This window comes from Columba livia, chromosome 1 (genome assembly GCF_036013475.1).
Source record: "Columba livia isolate bColLiv1 breed racing homer chromosome 1, bColLiv1.pat.W.v2, whole genome shotgun sequence".
Lineage (NCBI taxonomy): Eukaryota > Metazoa > Chordata > Aves > Columbiformes > Columbidae > Columba > Columba livia.
In genome coordinates, this window is record NC_088602.1 from 79531052 (window position 1) to 79546213 (window position 15162).

At 37.9% G+C, this 15162-nt stretch overlaps 1 protein-coding gene across 16 annotated transcripts in view; it reads left to right on the plus strand.

The window, feature by feature from the left end:
- The window catches only part of ROBO2 (roundabout guidance receptor 2), a 1092721-nt gene that overhangs the window by 174429 nt on the left and 903130 nt on the right, over positions 1 to 15162 (plus strand). Inside the window, exon 1 of one of the 16 annotated variants that reach the window (XM_065064263.1) lies at positions 6155 to 6797. The exons of the other annotated variants lie outside the window; for them this stretch is intronic. Coding sequence (XP_064920335.1) covers positions 6674 to 6797 — 124 coding nt within the window. The 5' untranslated portion in view covers positions 6155 to 6673. Of the gene's footprint in view, positions 1 to 6154; positions 6798 to 15162 lie in introns of those variants that run through there. 16 annotated transcript variants of the gene reach the window in all.

Consider the following 15162-nt stretch of genomic DNA (forward strand, 5'->3'; position numbering starts at 1 on the left):
CATTATATATATTTTAACATATTACTGTTTAACTGCATTCATAACAAGTTACATATAGACATCAATAAAACTATTAGATAGATGCTGTTTAGAAAGTACATTTCAAAGTAACATTATAGCATATTATCAGTGCTGAAAGAGTTTAGAATCTTTGCATGTAATGTAATGGATAAAATTATTCAAATTATTATTTTTTTTAATATTGAAAAAATGAAAAGTTTGTTTTCTGATATTGTTTACCAAATATTTCAACAAATCATATATTGATATAATTATTTATGCTGGAAAAGACCTTTAAGATTGTAAAATCCAACTGGTGACCTAACACTGCCAAGTTCACCACTAAACTGTGTCCCTAAGAGCCACATCTACACATCTTTTAAACACCTCCAAGTAAGGTGACTCAACCACTTCCCTGGGCAGCCTGTTCCAATGCCTGACAACACTTTCTGTGAAGAAATTTTTCCTAATATCTAATCTGAATGTTCCCTGCCACAACTTGAGGCCATTTCCTCTCATCCTATCACTTGCTTCTTGGGAGAAGAGACCAACACCCTCCGTGCTACAACCTCCTTTCAGGTAGCTGTAGACAGCGATAAGGTCTCCCGTCAGCCTTCTTTTCTCCAGGCTAAACAGCCCCAGCTACCTCAGCTGCTTCTCATCAGACTTGTGCTCCAGACCCCTCACCAGCTTCATCACCCTCCTCTGAACTCTCTCCAGCAGATTATCTTTCCTGTAGTGAAGTGCCCAAAATTGAAAACAGGATTCAAGGTGGGGGCCTCACCAGTGCTGAGCACAGGAAGAAAATAAGTTCTGTGGTCCTGCTGGCCACACTATTTCTGATACAAGCTAGGATGCTCTTGGCCTTCTTGGCCACCTGGGCACACTGCTGGCTCATATCCAGCTGGCTGTTGATCAACACCCCCAGGTTCTTTTCTACCAAATAACTTTCCAGCCACTCTTCCTGAAGCCTGTAGTGCTGCCTGGGGTTGTTGTGACCCGGCATTTGGCCTTGTTGAACCTCACACAATTGGCCTCAGCCCAACAATCGAGCAGGTCCAGATCCCTCTGTATGACCTTTCCACCCTCCAGCAGATCAACACTCCTACTCAACTTGGGGTCATCTGCAAACTTACCAAGAGTGCATTCAATCTCCTATCTTTGTCATTGATAAAGAAACTTTTGTGGGTCTCATTTACCAGTGGAAGCCAAAATGTATGTAGTATTTGGGGTCTGGAATGCAGTGATTGTCAGAACTTCATCTTACTCCACTATATTTGTGAAGAAGAAATATAAATGTTTTTTCAGAATACCTGCAATGGAAGTGCAGGTTGCGCAATGGAAGTGCAGGTTGCACAATGGAAACCAGTGGTTTCTTAATCATTGGAACTCACATGAAATGGAAGGATTTTCAAATAGATTATTGATTTAAGAAGACTATGTATTTATTTGGCAATATACTGTATTACAAGTATCCAAAAATACTGTTCCTTTTGGTGTCTGTGGCTAAAAGAAATCCCCAGGAGGTTTCCACAGATATTTAGAATCCCCTAAGCTGAAAGTATTTAAAATCAAAACAATTTTCATGCCTAAAAAGAACTGAATTAATTATGGCTTGGGGCAACTTGGGCCTCTGTATATGGTGATGTAGACAGTGAAAAAATTTTCTTCATGCCTGCAATACAGGATGTGATATTTCCATTTTGTAGTGTTTAGTGTTGATTAGATTCCTTTTGCATGGTTAATTTAGTCATGGGCATTTCCACACTAACAAATGTTGGCTATATGGCATCTTTGGGAGAAGAGGACAGAGGCAGGACAAGATAAAATATTTGCAACTTCTTGGGGGAGGGGGTGGGCATTTTAGCTTCTGTTTCCATTCCTTCTCATCTTAGTCATGACTCTCTAAACAACAATTTCTATCTTTTTCTGTAATCTGTTTAATTTTTTATTTTGATTTTCTGGCATTCTCAAATGGGAAGGATGAAAGCCTATTCTTCCTGAGCTTCTCCAAATATTAAGACAACACTACAATTAAAAAGTGCCAGGAAATACGAACATGAAAAATATCTGTGCTACTGAATGCTGTGTTTGATCCAAATGTTACTTCCAGTTACTTGAAGGATCTTGTGAAAGTCTCTAATCTTCACCATAGAAAAACAGGATCTGGATGGCAAATACAGAGGGCCAGAGAGCATGTCAGCAAATAAGCAGCTGAGGCTTCTGTCTCTCTCTCTGTGGTAGTCTGCAAGCAGCAGACCACTCCAAGATACCGCTCTTAAAAGAGCGTGTTGCTCAAGGGCTCTGATATTTAAGCTTCCGTTAAGATATTGTTGCTATTTATTCAAGCTTGAGGTTTTTAACCAAGCACTTATATCAGTAGTCCTTTGTGCCAGATAGCAGTTGGTAAAAAGAAGGAAAATATGGAAAGGAAGGGTGATTGAATAACTGGGTACAATAACTGTAGATTAAACTAACTTGGACATATATATTTTTTTAGTATCTCACTGGTGGTTAGTTATTTAGGTTGCTGATGTATGCTTCCACTAAGTAAGTAAACAACTTAAAATTCTGTTAATTAAAAAGAACCTCTGGTTCCACTAATGTTGTAGGCTTTCATAAACATAACTCCAGCTTAATGGAAGCTGCTGCCCTTTGGCTTCATGAGCAGAATGAGAGAAAGAATATGCAACTGATAATTCATCTTGAATTCTGTAGGCTTTTCTTTTGGCTTCATCTCATAAGCATTAAATTAGAACTGGATATACTTAAGATGAAGAGAGCAAGGACATTTGTCAGTATGGGACATCTTTGGTCTGAGAGAAGACTAGGGCAGGACTTTTCTTACTGGAATAAATTGTATGGAGGGGAGGATATGTTAGAACACCACAAGATAAGCAAAGGTGAAAAGGAATATTTTTTTCCGTGATGGAAAATCAAAATTATCTCAATAAAATGTCAAGTAAACTTAACAAACAAACAGGAGGAAGTATGTTTTTCAGGCTACAAACAGTTAAACCTGTAGAACTCATTGTCAGGGACTGTGAGGGTGGAGGAAAGTATAAATCAATCAAAAAAAGAACTAGACAAAGTCAGGAAAGATAGATCTGTCACACTCTAATCAAACTTGATAGCTGTGATAGAGTCTCTAATTATGAAGTCTCAAAGACTTTCACAAGCAGAGGCTGGCAGACTGGGCAACTGTTAAGGCCTACTAATACTTTCTTATCCATCTTGTACTTCTCCCATAAGCATCCAAGGCTGACCACTACTGAAGATGTGATCCTATACAAGATAAGCATTTCATCTGTCTTAATATATGAGTTTTTCAGTGCTCAGAAAGTATTAAATAGTCTCATACTTACAACAGGTGTGAGCTATCATGAAGTGCCTTGGAGGGTGTAAGAGATCTTGGCAAGGACTGGGTGGATGTCAGGGACATTTAGTTGTATTTGGATTGGTTTGCCTCTTCTAGCTCTCACAGGAGTGGTTCATGTAATAATAGCAGACATAAAGGTAGAAGACGCTGCTTACTTTTCTGTTTCCACTATTGCACATTTAAAACATGAAATAGAATTACAAATGAGTTCTTTTACATCTCTAAAACATGATATTGACTCAAAAAATCATGATACTTGAAGGAAAAATAAATGTTGGTTTTCTTTTATTTGTCTTTTTGATGTTTCAACCTATAACATTTGTATAATCTTTCTTGAATCTATATCTTTTTCTCTAGAGGCATTTCAACTCTGGAAAATAGAAATTCTTATGGACCTAGAAATGAGGACATTAAAAAACCCACTAAATTTCATAAGGAGTGACAACACCTTTTCTGTTTCCCTGAAGGTCTGCCCTCTCAGCCTTAACATATACAAAGGGGATTTAATAACTTACCTTTTGCAATACAACCCAGAAAACAATCAGCAAAGTGGAAGACTGGGTTCTTCAGGTATTAAACTGAACCAAACAAGCCCACAACCAGCATTTGTGATGGTTTCCCTTTTGTGCTTTTATCGGATGGTCCTTCCCTTCTCCTGCCACATCACTTGAGTACCTGGTTGAGTACCACATCGAGCTGTATCTGGTCCTGCTGAGGCTGCTGCAGGCACGTGTAAGAGCTGTCACAAAGCTGACAGAAACTCATCATATCTTGCAATAGCTGCTATTTTCATTAATGCTAAATATACAAGGTGTCCAGGCTGAAGAAGTCAAATTCTTCTGTGGTATAGGAACCAGGGAGGTATTTTTAAGGATGCCTGCCACCATTGGAAACAAGTTTCCCCACAGCAGCTGACTTCTTACATAGAAAGGGGTGGCAAACTTTCAGGGGATGATAAAATTCGAAAGTAAGGCAGAGAAGAAAGGAAACAGGAGGCAGAAGTGACATAAGGCCACAGAGATTGCCAAGAGAATAATCCCGTCAGGATTTCTGAAGCACGCCTGATGTTGTCACATGTTATGGACACTGAAGGTGTTTCCTTTCTGATTCAAAACTCTTAGGTTAGTGAATTTGCACAGTGGTACCTGAGTGTTATAGTGGTGGTTGTTTTAGTTTTAGGTTGTTTTATTGTCTGGACATAAAATTTTTGAATCCTAGCAATGGAAACTCGTAATTTTTTTGATGCTTCAGCATGGCAGTATGGTGCTAGTTTCAGAGGAGTGTTACAGAGGCAGTCAAAATGAACACAAGGGTTTGCTTCATTTCAGTAACAGTTGGAAGAGAAATAGAAGAAATAGTGTTTTAATTATTAGCAATGAGACTGGCGATTAAGAATGGTTTGATGGAGAAATTTAACATAAGAAGCTGTAGCTTAGTGACTCTACATGATAGATAGTGACCTAATTTTTGGCAACTAAAAGCCATAAACATCAGCCTTGATACATCAGACACAGCATCTGGTAAAATGCCTTATAACTTTTAAAAATTAATGCACAGAGGGATGAAAAACTGCTGTACATCAGCATGCATTTGTTTTCTGTCTAAATGCAAATGTTGCATCTTCTAACTAGCCCATAAATATGTTTTAGAATTTAAAAAGAATATAAAATATCTTTCATAGTGGATGTAGTGGTGGTAGAGTCTCAATATTTGTGATGTTTGTGATGTTACATGCTGTTTATTTAAAAAACTCTGTACATATATTAGATATTCATGATTGTCTCCATCAGTCAAAATATCATTCTTTAATCAGACGAATAAGCAAAGCTTCAGATTTATTAATGTAATCTTCTTAATGTTGCAATGAAAAGGGCATCATGTCTCTTCTTGAAATGTGATAACTTCAGGGAATTTGTGACCATCGTTGCTTTGTCGTTCTAAGGGCATTGATTTTTTTATTTATATAAATCTACAACACAAGGCTTGTGGCTCATTGATTTGAGTACTGACTTCTTATACGGAAACAACTAAATGCCAAACTGCAGATGAATTTAAGCTACTGGGCATACTCAAGTAAGAGCTGGGCATCTCAAGACTGTTTGAGCAGTCTGAATGTCATGAATCTTTCTCCGAGCAACCTTTGTGAAAATCCAAAATTTTATGCAGGAAGTCTTGTGTTTACTGATCCAGCTTCAACATTGTTAAAAATGGACATTTGGAGACATAGGTAACTATATTATTTCTGTGGTGCTAACAACTACAAAATGAAATATCGTGACTGCAATCTATTATTTTGAAAATACCTGTACTTTTGAACCTCCCCTTTCTCTTTCACTCTCTCTCTACTCTCTACCCCCACCTCCTAGATTTAGGAGATCCTAAGGATAGACAGTGTGAAAATATAAAATGCAAAGCTACTCTGAGCAGTGAAAAGATTACTGCTAATGCCAAGGATTTGTTCTTCCTGTTTGCTACTTTAAAAAGAAAAAAAAAAAAAAAAGCTTGAATTTTTTTTTTCCTTATGCATTAATTACTTGAGAAATGCTTTAAGTAGTTAGTGTGTTGAAGCTTGCATTTTAGTTTATATTATGAACTAAAGCTTTAATAAAATGCAGTCAAAAGTCCTGAGCAGTTGCACACTGTAAAGCAGGAAATCTCCTCCACACAATAGAGATTAAATGCTCTCTGTGCATACTGTATTCTGCTCAGCCCTCTGCGTTTGGAGCTGGGACCGTGGCAGTCGTTATCTCTAGCAGGTTCCTTGGTGATTTTCAAGCCCTGCACTACTTACCCAAGTGGCAGTGACACCAGCTTTTACTGAAGCCTTATTACTCTTAAAAGAGCAATTTGGTTGGTTGCACGGCTATTAGGATCAGACAGTCAGGCTTAAAGCTGTCAGTACAACTGCTTCTCATCTTTTTTTCACAATCCTGACATCTTTTCTCTTTTCTGCTGGACACAAGCATTACTGTTTTTATCATTTTCAATCAAGCTCACGCTGCAAGCTGAGGAATATATTCCCACAGAAACCAAAGTGAGGAGCAGAAATTATTTTATAGCTACTGTAGTAACAGCGGTGCTGGCTGCATGTTGTGTGGGAGAAACCGGATCAGTGAGAAATGTGCCTTTCCTCAGGGCTACATCATTGAGATATTACTTCAGCATCTAAGGGGAGCAAAGCTACTCCTTGCTCTGATTTTTCAATGATTAATCACTCCTCCTTAAGCAAACAGAAAGTGAGGGAGAAGATGTAAGATTTTTTTTTTCCTTTTTTTTGGAAAATAACTTGTGGAAATGTTATCATCAGTGAAACAGGGGAAAATCACTATGCTTGAACTTCTTTTTATTTTGATGTTGCTCTTCTCTGGACCAACCCTCAGCAAGCTTAGCAGGACCAAAGGCAAACACTGGAAGGGGGGTAAGTGGAAAGAAAAAGTTTTGTAATGGCTGTTTGGGTAAGATTCTAAAAAGCTGTATTAAAGGTGATCTAAGGAGAATACCTATGCTCTTTTGAGTGACTTGGATTTCAGGTTGTCATGTGGGCTTGCAGTAGGATGCTGAAAAGAGAGCATGGAGTTTAATTTGCTTTCTTGTTAGTTTGCTTGACTGGCTCTGTAAGGCATATATTCCTTGCAGGAATTTTGTTTTGCACTGCATCATTAGCGGAATAACATTTAAGGCCTTTATACAAATAAATGCATGCCATTTAGAAACCTGTGGGTTTTTTGACTGTGAGAATTGAGATTATTCTTTCCATTATGGAGACTCTGGGACTCTTGTGGCTTTATTGCAAGAGATAGTACCCCCTTCATAGGGGGTTTTAGTATTGGAAAAAAAGAAGGAAGAGAGAAAGCAAGCAGCCTATTTTGAGTGCAGAATTGTTAGTGTATGTGGTAAAAATGACTAGACAGACATTTTTTTAGAGTACATGAACGTTGTGAAACGCACTGCCAGCAGCACTAATTGGCTGACTGGCTATGTCAGTGTTGATGTGTTAATAAAGATAAATTGCATTAACTTTATTGAAAAAAGTGCTGTGTTGAGAAAACACTTATGATTTTTGAAGGCAGCAATCCATTTTCCTCTTCTGTTAAAAACTGCTGAGAAGATTTACCCTGTATGTGCTGTGAACAGTTCACTAAACGTGCCTTTTCATAAAGTTCACTTTGTTTTGCTTCCTTGCATGACATTTGTTTATGGAAAACATGGGTTATCGAGGTCTCATAATCAAATAGCTTGTTGGGCATACATGGTGTTTCATAAATATTTGGACTGCAGAACTGTGGACTGTAGATAGCTTGATATTTTCTATGTGGTTGCTTCTTGATGATGCTGATTGAAGGTACCCCGGGATTTTTTTTCTCTCTCTCTTTTTTTTTTTTTTCCTTACAAGTGTTGCCACAGCATGGTGTGTTTATCACAGCTTTAATAGCACTTTCAGTTTTTCTGTGCTGTCAGTATTGTGATCTGAGGTTAAAGACTAGCATCAACATTAAAAAGAAGTTTTAATAATTTATCACAACATCTCAGCAGGAGGCTCCTCCTTCCTCCCTCGTCTGTGTTTCCTTTTGTTGCATTTAAAGAGATCACAAATCTTCCACTTACTGTACCTTCCAGGGAAAAGTTTCTGCACACACTTAACCTGGACTGTTAATGCGGCACAGTATATCTTAAAATTATTTCCTGGTCCTGTAAATCACATTATCACATGTATCTCACAGTGCTGCTGCTAGGTATCCTCATTACAAATTATAAGCTGTTATTTACTCTGGGCAGCATGACCTCTTCTCAGACACATGTAAGTTAGGAATATATGTCACTGTCAAGTTCCTGGGATTTAAAAAAATGCTCTTAATTTTTTTTCACTTTCTCCCGTTTTCAATTAAATTTGGTCAATGAGGAGTGTATTGTTTTAGTCTCTTACCTACTCTTCAATAGAGGCAAAGAGAAGTGAAGAATTTTTATCATGGGTAAAAAATAATCCCTGAATATCACTGTAGAAAATAATACCATTGTATGGTGTTCTGCTTTTCTTAGAAATGTTCTTTGCAGCTGAAAAAAAACATAAGGAAGGTACCTGTTTCAAGACAACTAAGAAGCAATTTGTCTTGTTTACTCACAGCTCCTGAATCATCCAAAACCCCAGGCATACCTACTGTACAGTAGTGTTTTCATACATAGATGTTATTGTGAGAGTTGTGTCACTTGAAGATATGATGTATGCTTTCCGGTGAAAGCTTCAAGTTCAGGATTTGTCAGAATCTATGTTGTAATGTCATGTAGTCTGAGTGTTTCTGACCTCCAAAATATATATGCACTTCCCTTTCCATTAAAGATTAAGGATCAGCTTTTGCTTATATATAATGATTTGAGTTCTTTTTGTTGGTGTACTCATGGAATTTGTGGTGTCACTTGGTGAAATTTTGGCATGCAAACTTCTCCGCTGAAGCACACTGGAAAACGTGTCCCAAAATGAAAACAAAGATTTTTTTAAAATTATTATTATTTTCGTTTGGTTTTGGTTTTAAGATGTTCAGGAGAGCCAAACACCTCTATACTAACTTCTAGCAGTATTTTTCAGAGGGGAAAAGTGATGCCGGATGCACACATCTGGAAATGCATGGTATGATTTGGAGTACAGGTTTCCTGAAGCTGGTTTCCATGGTGGACAGCAAAAGCTGATTTAGACCATCCTCTAAAGCTTTCCTACACTACATTTTATTTAAACAGTGCTGTGAGGTACAGGCATCTTTGGAAAGTGCTGTGTTTGTATAGGCCCTGATCGTGACCAGTCTAAGTGCAGGCTAATGAACCTGGAAATTCTTTTGGTATAATTAAAAAAAACTTCATTGCTGGAGATACAAGCTCTGAGAAGACATTTTCTGTGGTCTTGCTGTGTAGTCCTCTATATTATTTATAAGAAAAACAACTGTATTCACTTCTATTTTTCTACTTGGAATTTACTCTAAAACCTCCTGATTTAGTTGCCCTGTCAGATGTCATGGAGCAAAATTACTCTCATATATGGGCCTCAAGAACTGTAAAGATACCATTTTATTTTCTAGATGTTTTTCAGTCTTCACTCAAGAATACCTTTCAGACTAATTCATTGGAATGCAGTCTCTACATGTGACTTAAACTAGGATTTATAAACTAATAAGCAAGACAAACTGGAGTCAAAAAGCAGAACCTAGAAGTACAAATCAACTGGATTTTCTTTTTCTGTTTTAGCCAAAATAACATACCATGGTTCAAGTTTTTAAGAAGGATTTATAATAAGGAGAACAAAAAACTGGGAAAAGAAGATTAAGTACTCTTTTGAGTATACCTTAAATCGTAAAGCAGATTTCAAGCGTTGCTAATGCCTATCCCCTCCTGAGTTTGTTTCCACTGTGTTTTCGCTCTGTCATATATCATGACAGGGGTGGAAGTAAGTTTTGAGTATATCCATCCATATGCACGTGGACATGCTTTTGTTTCTGTCCAGAAGCATCTAGGAGAACTGGGAGACTGGGAAGTATGCTGCCCATTTGTGTCATGCTTGGGAAACTTCCCAGCACTTGACTCATGCTAATAGCGTAATAATAGCAATTCCTGACCAAGGAGAACCCGGGTAGTGATCCCTATTCACAGATTTTCTGGTTATGCCAAATGTCCACTGTGTGTGTGTGTTGTGTGTCACACTGGAAAAGCACCAAAGGCCAGCCAGTGTGAGTAGGACCAGGGAACATGGTTGTACGGGTTGTTTGTGAAGGGCTTGTTGCTGCTGGGACCTCGGCCTTGGTGAGGAACTGACAAGGGCAAGCCAACCCCTTTGGTCTGTGGGGGTAGCTGTGCCCTCCTGGGCTGTCAGATACCTTTGAAGAGCCTGACCCTTTATTTGGTCGCCTCTGTAACAGCACATGGAGCACCTGATGAGTCAGCACCCACCCCAGCTGAAAGGCTGCAAGCTGAGCTGCTGTGGAGTGGTCCTCAAGAGTGCGATGAACCTCAGTGAGGGATCATAGACGGTCTCAGCATCTGAGAAAAATATGCCAATAGTGCCAGCGACACCTCCTGGGGGGAGAAAAGGCTACCAGGGTCAGGGACAGGAGTCACAGACTAAAAGGCTTTAGAAGGAAAGGACCAGACCTGGGGTTGGGAAATGCAAATTAAGTATGCCTTTTCCCCAAAGGGTTGTTTACTCATGTCTCCCTTGTGCTTTATCAGAAGAATTCCTGTTTTCAGAACTAAAAGTGTGATGGGATTTACTTAAGATCAAATTGGAGAAATAAAAATAATATGCAACCACAGTGCAACACCCCACAGAAGTAGATGAAGGTGATGCCTGTCCTTTCTGTCTACATGAAAGTGAAGCAATAATCTCTTTAATGACTAAATCAAAGTTTATTATGCAAGTGAATCCAGCCTTGTATTTCAGTTCCAGCTTCAGTTCTATGGCAGTTTAATAATTTTTATGGCAAAAGGTACTAGCAGGAGAAATTTTGAATGTCACTGGCTAGATGTTACTGGTAAGGGTGATACAAAGCTGTGTGCATGAGATTTGGTCTCCCTACAGATTGATCAGCACATGTGTTATATAGAATGTATGTAATTCATCAACTCTAGTTCAAACATTTTTAGAAACATAATTCAAAGATTAGCTCAGAAGAGAAAATTTCTATAAATTTCCTTCTGTACTGAAAGCAGCCACCTCTCAGACCTTCCAAATTTAGAGGTGAGGTATTAGATTATTAGAGTAATTTTTAGAGTATTAGAGTTAGAGGTATGTTACTGTACTGATACTAGGTGGCTGGTAAGTTCTGGACACCCAGACATCTCAGGCACACGGACATTTGCATGCAGAACTACTTCTGGGTGCATACACACTGAGTTTGGTGAAAAAAGGGCCTTGAGATTTTCTGCATTTGTAAGGAAGACTCTCTACACAGTCACAAAAGCCCACACATCAAGAGCACTGTGAATTGCTATAGACATTTAGATGTCTTCTTGGCAGCCACTCAACAATACTATTCACTTCCCCAGTGGGGAGACTCAAAAAGCTTTTTTTTTTTTTTTTTTACTAGGAGGAACTTGTTTTCATTGCCTCATGGCTGCAGGGTGTTGAGCATAAAGGAAGGGAATCTGGGACCTTTGAAGGGAGGGAAGTTGATGTGAGGCATTTACATGGACCCAGATAGCCTGGGTATTAGTGTGAGTTATCACGAAGCATGGAAGATCTGGTTGGATGTGATGAAGTGGAGCTTTTGATGTGGTGGTTGAGTTGTAGCACTTGGAAAGCACAGTCAGTTGGGCTGATATGATTGACTGTGTAGTTTATGTGATTTTGAGGGTAACACTTTACATAGTTTGCCAGTTACATAATTTAAGTAATTTATTTTATAGAATTTCAAGGCTAAAGTGCATGAATTCTTTCTGTGAATACATTATCATGTTGTACGATTAACAGTATTTCCTAGATCATGAGACATTTATCATGCTGTTATATACTTCTACACTGAAAAAGCTTATAAAATGCTGGTCAAAAATTTCAAGCTCAGGGTCCTAAAATTATTTCCCCACATTTCATAGAAGCAACCTGATTTTGAGTGGTAATGATAATTCACAGTTTTTCATAACTTCAGAGGAAGATTGATAATCTGAAGAAGTGGCTTGTGCATAGATAAGGATTTGAAAACCTAACTTTAGAAACTGACGACTCTAAATATGGATCTGCAGTTTTAGTCTGCCTGCAAGTATTTAAAGTGTGTGACTACACACAATATGTGACTCAATGTACTTAAGATGTTCTAATAGTTTTGCTTTGAATATACTTGAAAGGGAAAAAAAATATTTATTTGGATACTGAGTGACTGTGAAATTAAATGATTTTTGTTCAGTCTTCTGTTTTCTTTAAAGTCTAGATTTAGGTCCTATCCCACAATAACAAGCAATTTTTTGCACTGTATTTTATATCACCTTCTTCAGTGTGAAGTCTGAATTCAGGACTCTGTTGATGGGTGAAACTTCCCATATGTATTTTCTTGGAATGTATGTACTTTGCTTGTCTATTTTTTAATCTCATTGAAGACATCTGCAATGCCACACAGAAGCCTGGTAGTGTGTATTCAAACTCATACAGGCAGAGAAGGCAAAGACAAGGGCAACAGAAAACTAAGTTTGTGAGAGTTTCTTTCCCAGGTGGGAGGGAAAATGGTGGCGTTATTCCAGTCACGAGGGAGTAAATGTGGGGAAGATATAACATCTGTTTAAGAGCAGACTGTGTTGCTCCAAAAAAAAAACAAAAAACCAAAACAAATTAAAAAACCCAGTTAGAAATAAATGCAGGCTGGAAATTAGAAGAGTGTTTCCAGCCATTATTAAGACGCAACTGCCATTCTTTGGCAGATGAGATCAGCCTGAGCCACATTTCCATGGTTGTCTTCAACCTCAGCCGGTCCTGGCTGCAAGGTCTTCCTCCACCACCACCTCCACCAGTGCTTGTGCACGTCTTCTGGGACCCCTACTCAAGGAGCTGCTCCAGCTAGCAATTAGCTATATAAAAGAGAGGACAGTGTTCTTTAGCTGATGGAATCCCTTAATTTGCACACTTTCAGGTCATAGGGGCACCTAGCACACAAGAGGGCTATGGTCACAAGACAAGAGGTTCTGATCATGGCTTGATTTAGGCCACTTCAAGCTGCATAACTTCAGCCTGCAGCTCTGGGTTATCCAGAAGAAAAAGAAAAAAAAAGGATTTAATAAAGTGGCACCTTACTTTGAATCCTATGTCCACATCCTGTACTTGTAGCCTTGCTTGAAATGTTTGCTATCATATTAAAAAGTATGTTGATCAAATAGTTATAGAACAGAAGGAATATTTAAATACAGTTCACCTCCCACCCTTCCCCCACATATACACGTCTCTTTCCTTTGGTTATTTGCATTTATTTCTCTTAAAACAGATTTTGGAACCACCATAAAGTACCACTGACATTAGAAATCTAGCAAGCACAAGCAAACCCTCTTACTTAGGTCCGCAAATAAAACAAACTCATGTTAGTGTTGAAAGAGCACAGATCAGAGACTCCAAATGATGAACAAGCTTAAACACATCCAGAGTGTCTGACAAAAAATTATTTTTGCTTTGTATTTCTAGCAGTTTTGAAAGACAATTATGTTCATCAGTTAAACACTATTGATTTTTTAACTTGAAAGCATGATCTTAAGAGTACTTGGAATACATTACCATTACTGAATACCTTCATGAAAACTTCTCTGTTTATTACATTAAAAATTGGGAAGTGGGATATGTGATGTTTTTTACAGATGATTTAGCTTTGGTAAATGATACTCAAATTGCCAACAATGTAAAGCTTTTGATGTTTTAGAGCTGTTTTTCAATAATGACAACACTTCCAATAGAAATTACTTTTTCAGTCATTTATATCTGAATCATAAAATCTTGTTCTTGGCTAAATTGTATCATGTTAGCTCTCATCCTACCACTAATTTCATCCTACTACTTTTGAAAATTCATCCTCTTACTGTAGCTGAATAATAAAACAAATACATCGTTGCATATGTGAACTGCACAGAGACGTGAACCACAGTAATTCAGAAACATAAAAAAAAATTTCTTTTTTCTAAGGTTGTCCCTCAAAACTTGTGTTTTTTATTATTGTGTTTCCTTGCATAAGGAAACTTAAATGAAGTAACTGAAAAAACAAGAGAGAGGCAAAATCCATTTTTGTTTCCAGACATGCTGATGATTCAGCAGAAGCTGTCTCCAGAGATAAGGATTCTCAGCCTTCAAAAAAAACGTTTTTATATGAGTAAGTGTATAGCTTCTCTTTCGTCTGGGCTCTGGTGATCTCTAAATAACAACTGTCCTTGCAGCCTCCCCGTTTGCTTTCAGGCATGGGCATGTGTGCAATTTCTGTGCTGGTGTAATTTGTGATGGGACTTACTGCTACAATTCCTGCTGTGACTCCAAGCTCAGGCATGTTGACAGTGGTGTAGATGAGCAGCAAACTCTTATTCTTCACTGTCTTTCCCATGCATGATGCTGGATAAGGACAAATGACATTGCTCATGTTAACACCTCATGTCATTTTAGTTAACAATTAACTTTCTGATGGCTAGACTTTTTGTGTTCTTTAAAAGTTTATTTTGTCAGTTTTGAAAGTTTAGAGAGAGAAAATTAGAGATTTACCATGTTACCTGAGATTGTTGCCTCTGGCTTGGTAGTTTAACCCAGCTATAGGTTCAAGGTACTGACAGTGGAAAACAGACAAAAAGGTTCCTTAGCTCCGTAAATAGGAATAAAGGAGCAAATTGTTTGCTCCTTTCATTCTGCCTTATCGAGAGATGAAATGGAAGAGTGTGCAATATTTGATATAGAAAAATTGGAGGAAAAGAGAAAAAGCCACAAAATTATTCTGAAAACTGGAGAAAATACTTTTTAGAGAGCTTAAAGGAATTTAGTCTGCTCACTTACAGAAAATCTGAGAGTCAGCTTTCAGGCAATTTAAGCATGTCACTAAATTTCTTCTACAGTAAAGGGTCCTTAAAAGTATTAGGAAAAGGTATTGCAAAAGTGGATGAGTGAAAGCCCATGTCAGACACATCCAAATAAAGACAATAAACAAGTTTTAGGTTGAGGTTTTAAAAAAAGCATCCTTCAATTATATTTTAAAATCTTGCTGACATGTTGGAAATTTGCATGCCATTGTTATACTTGGTGTAATTAGTACTTACTTTGAGAAACTACAGGTACTGTTCTGCGTTTCCTTTATACCCTT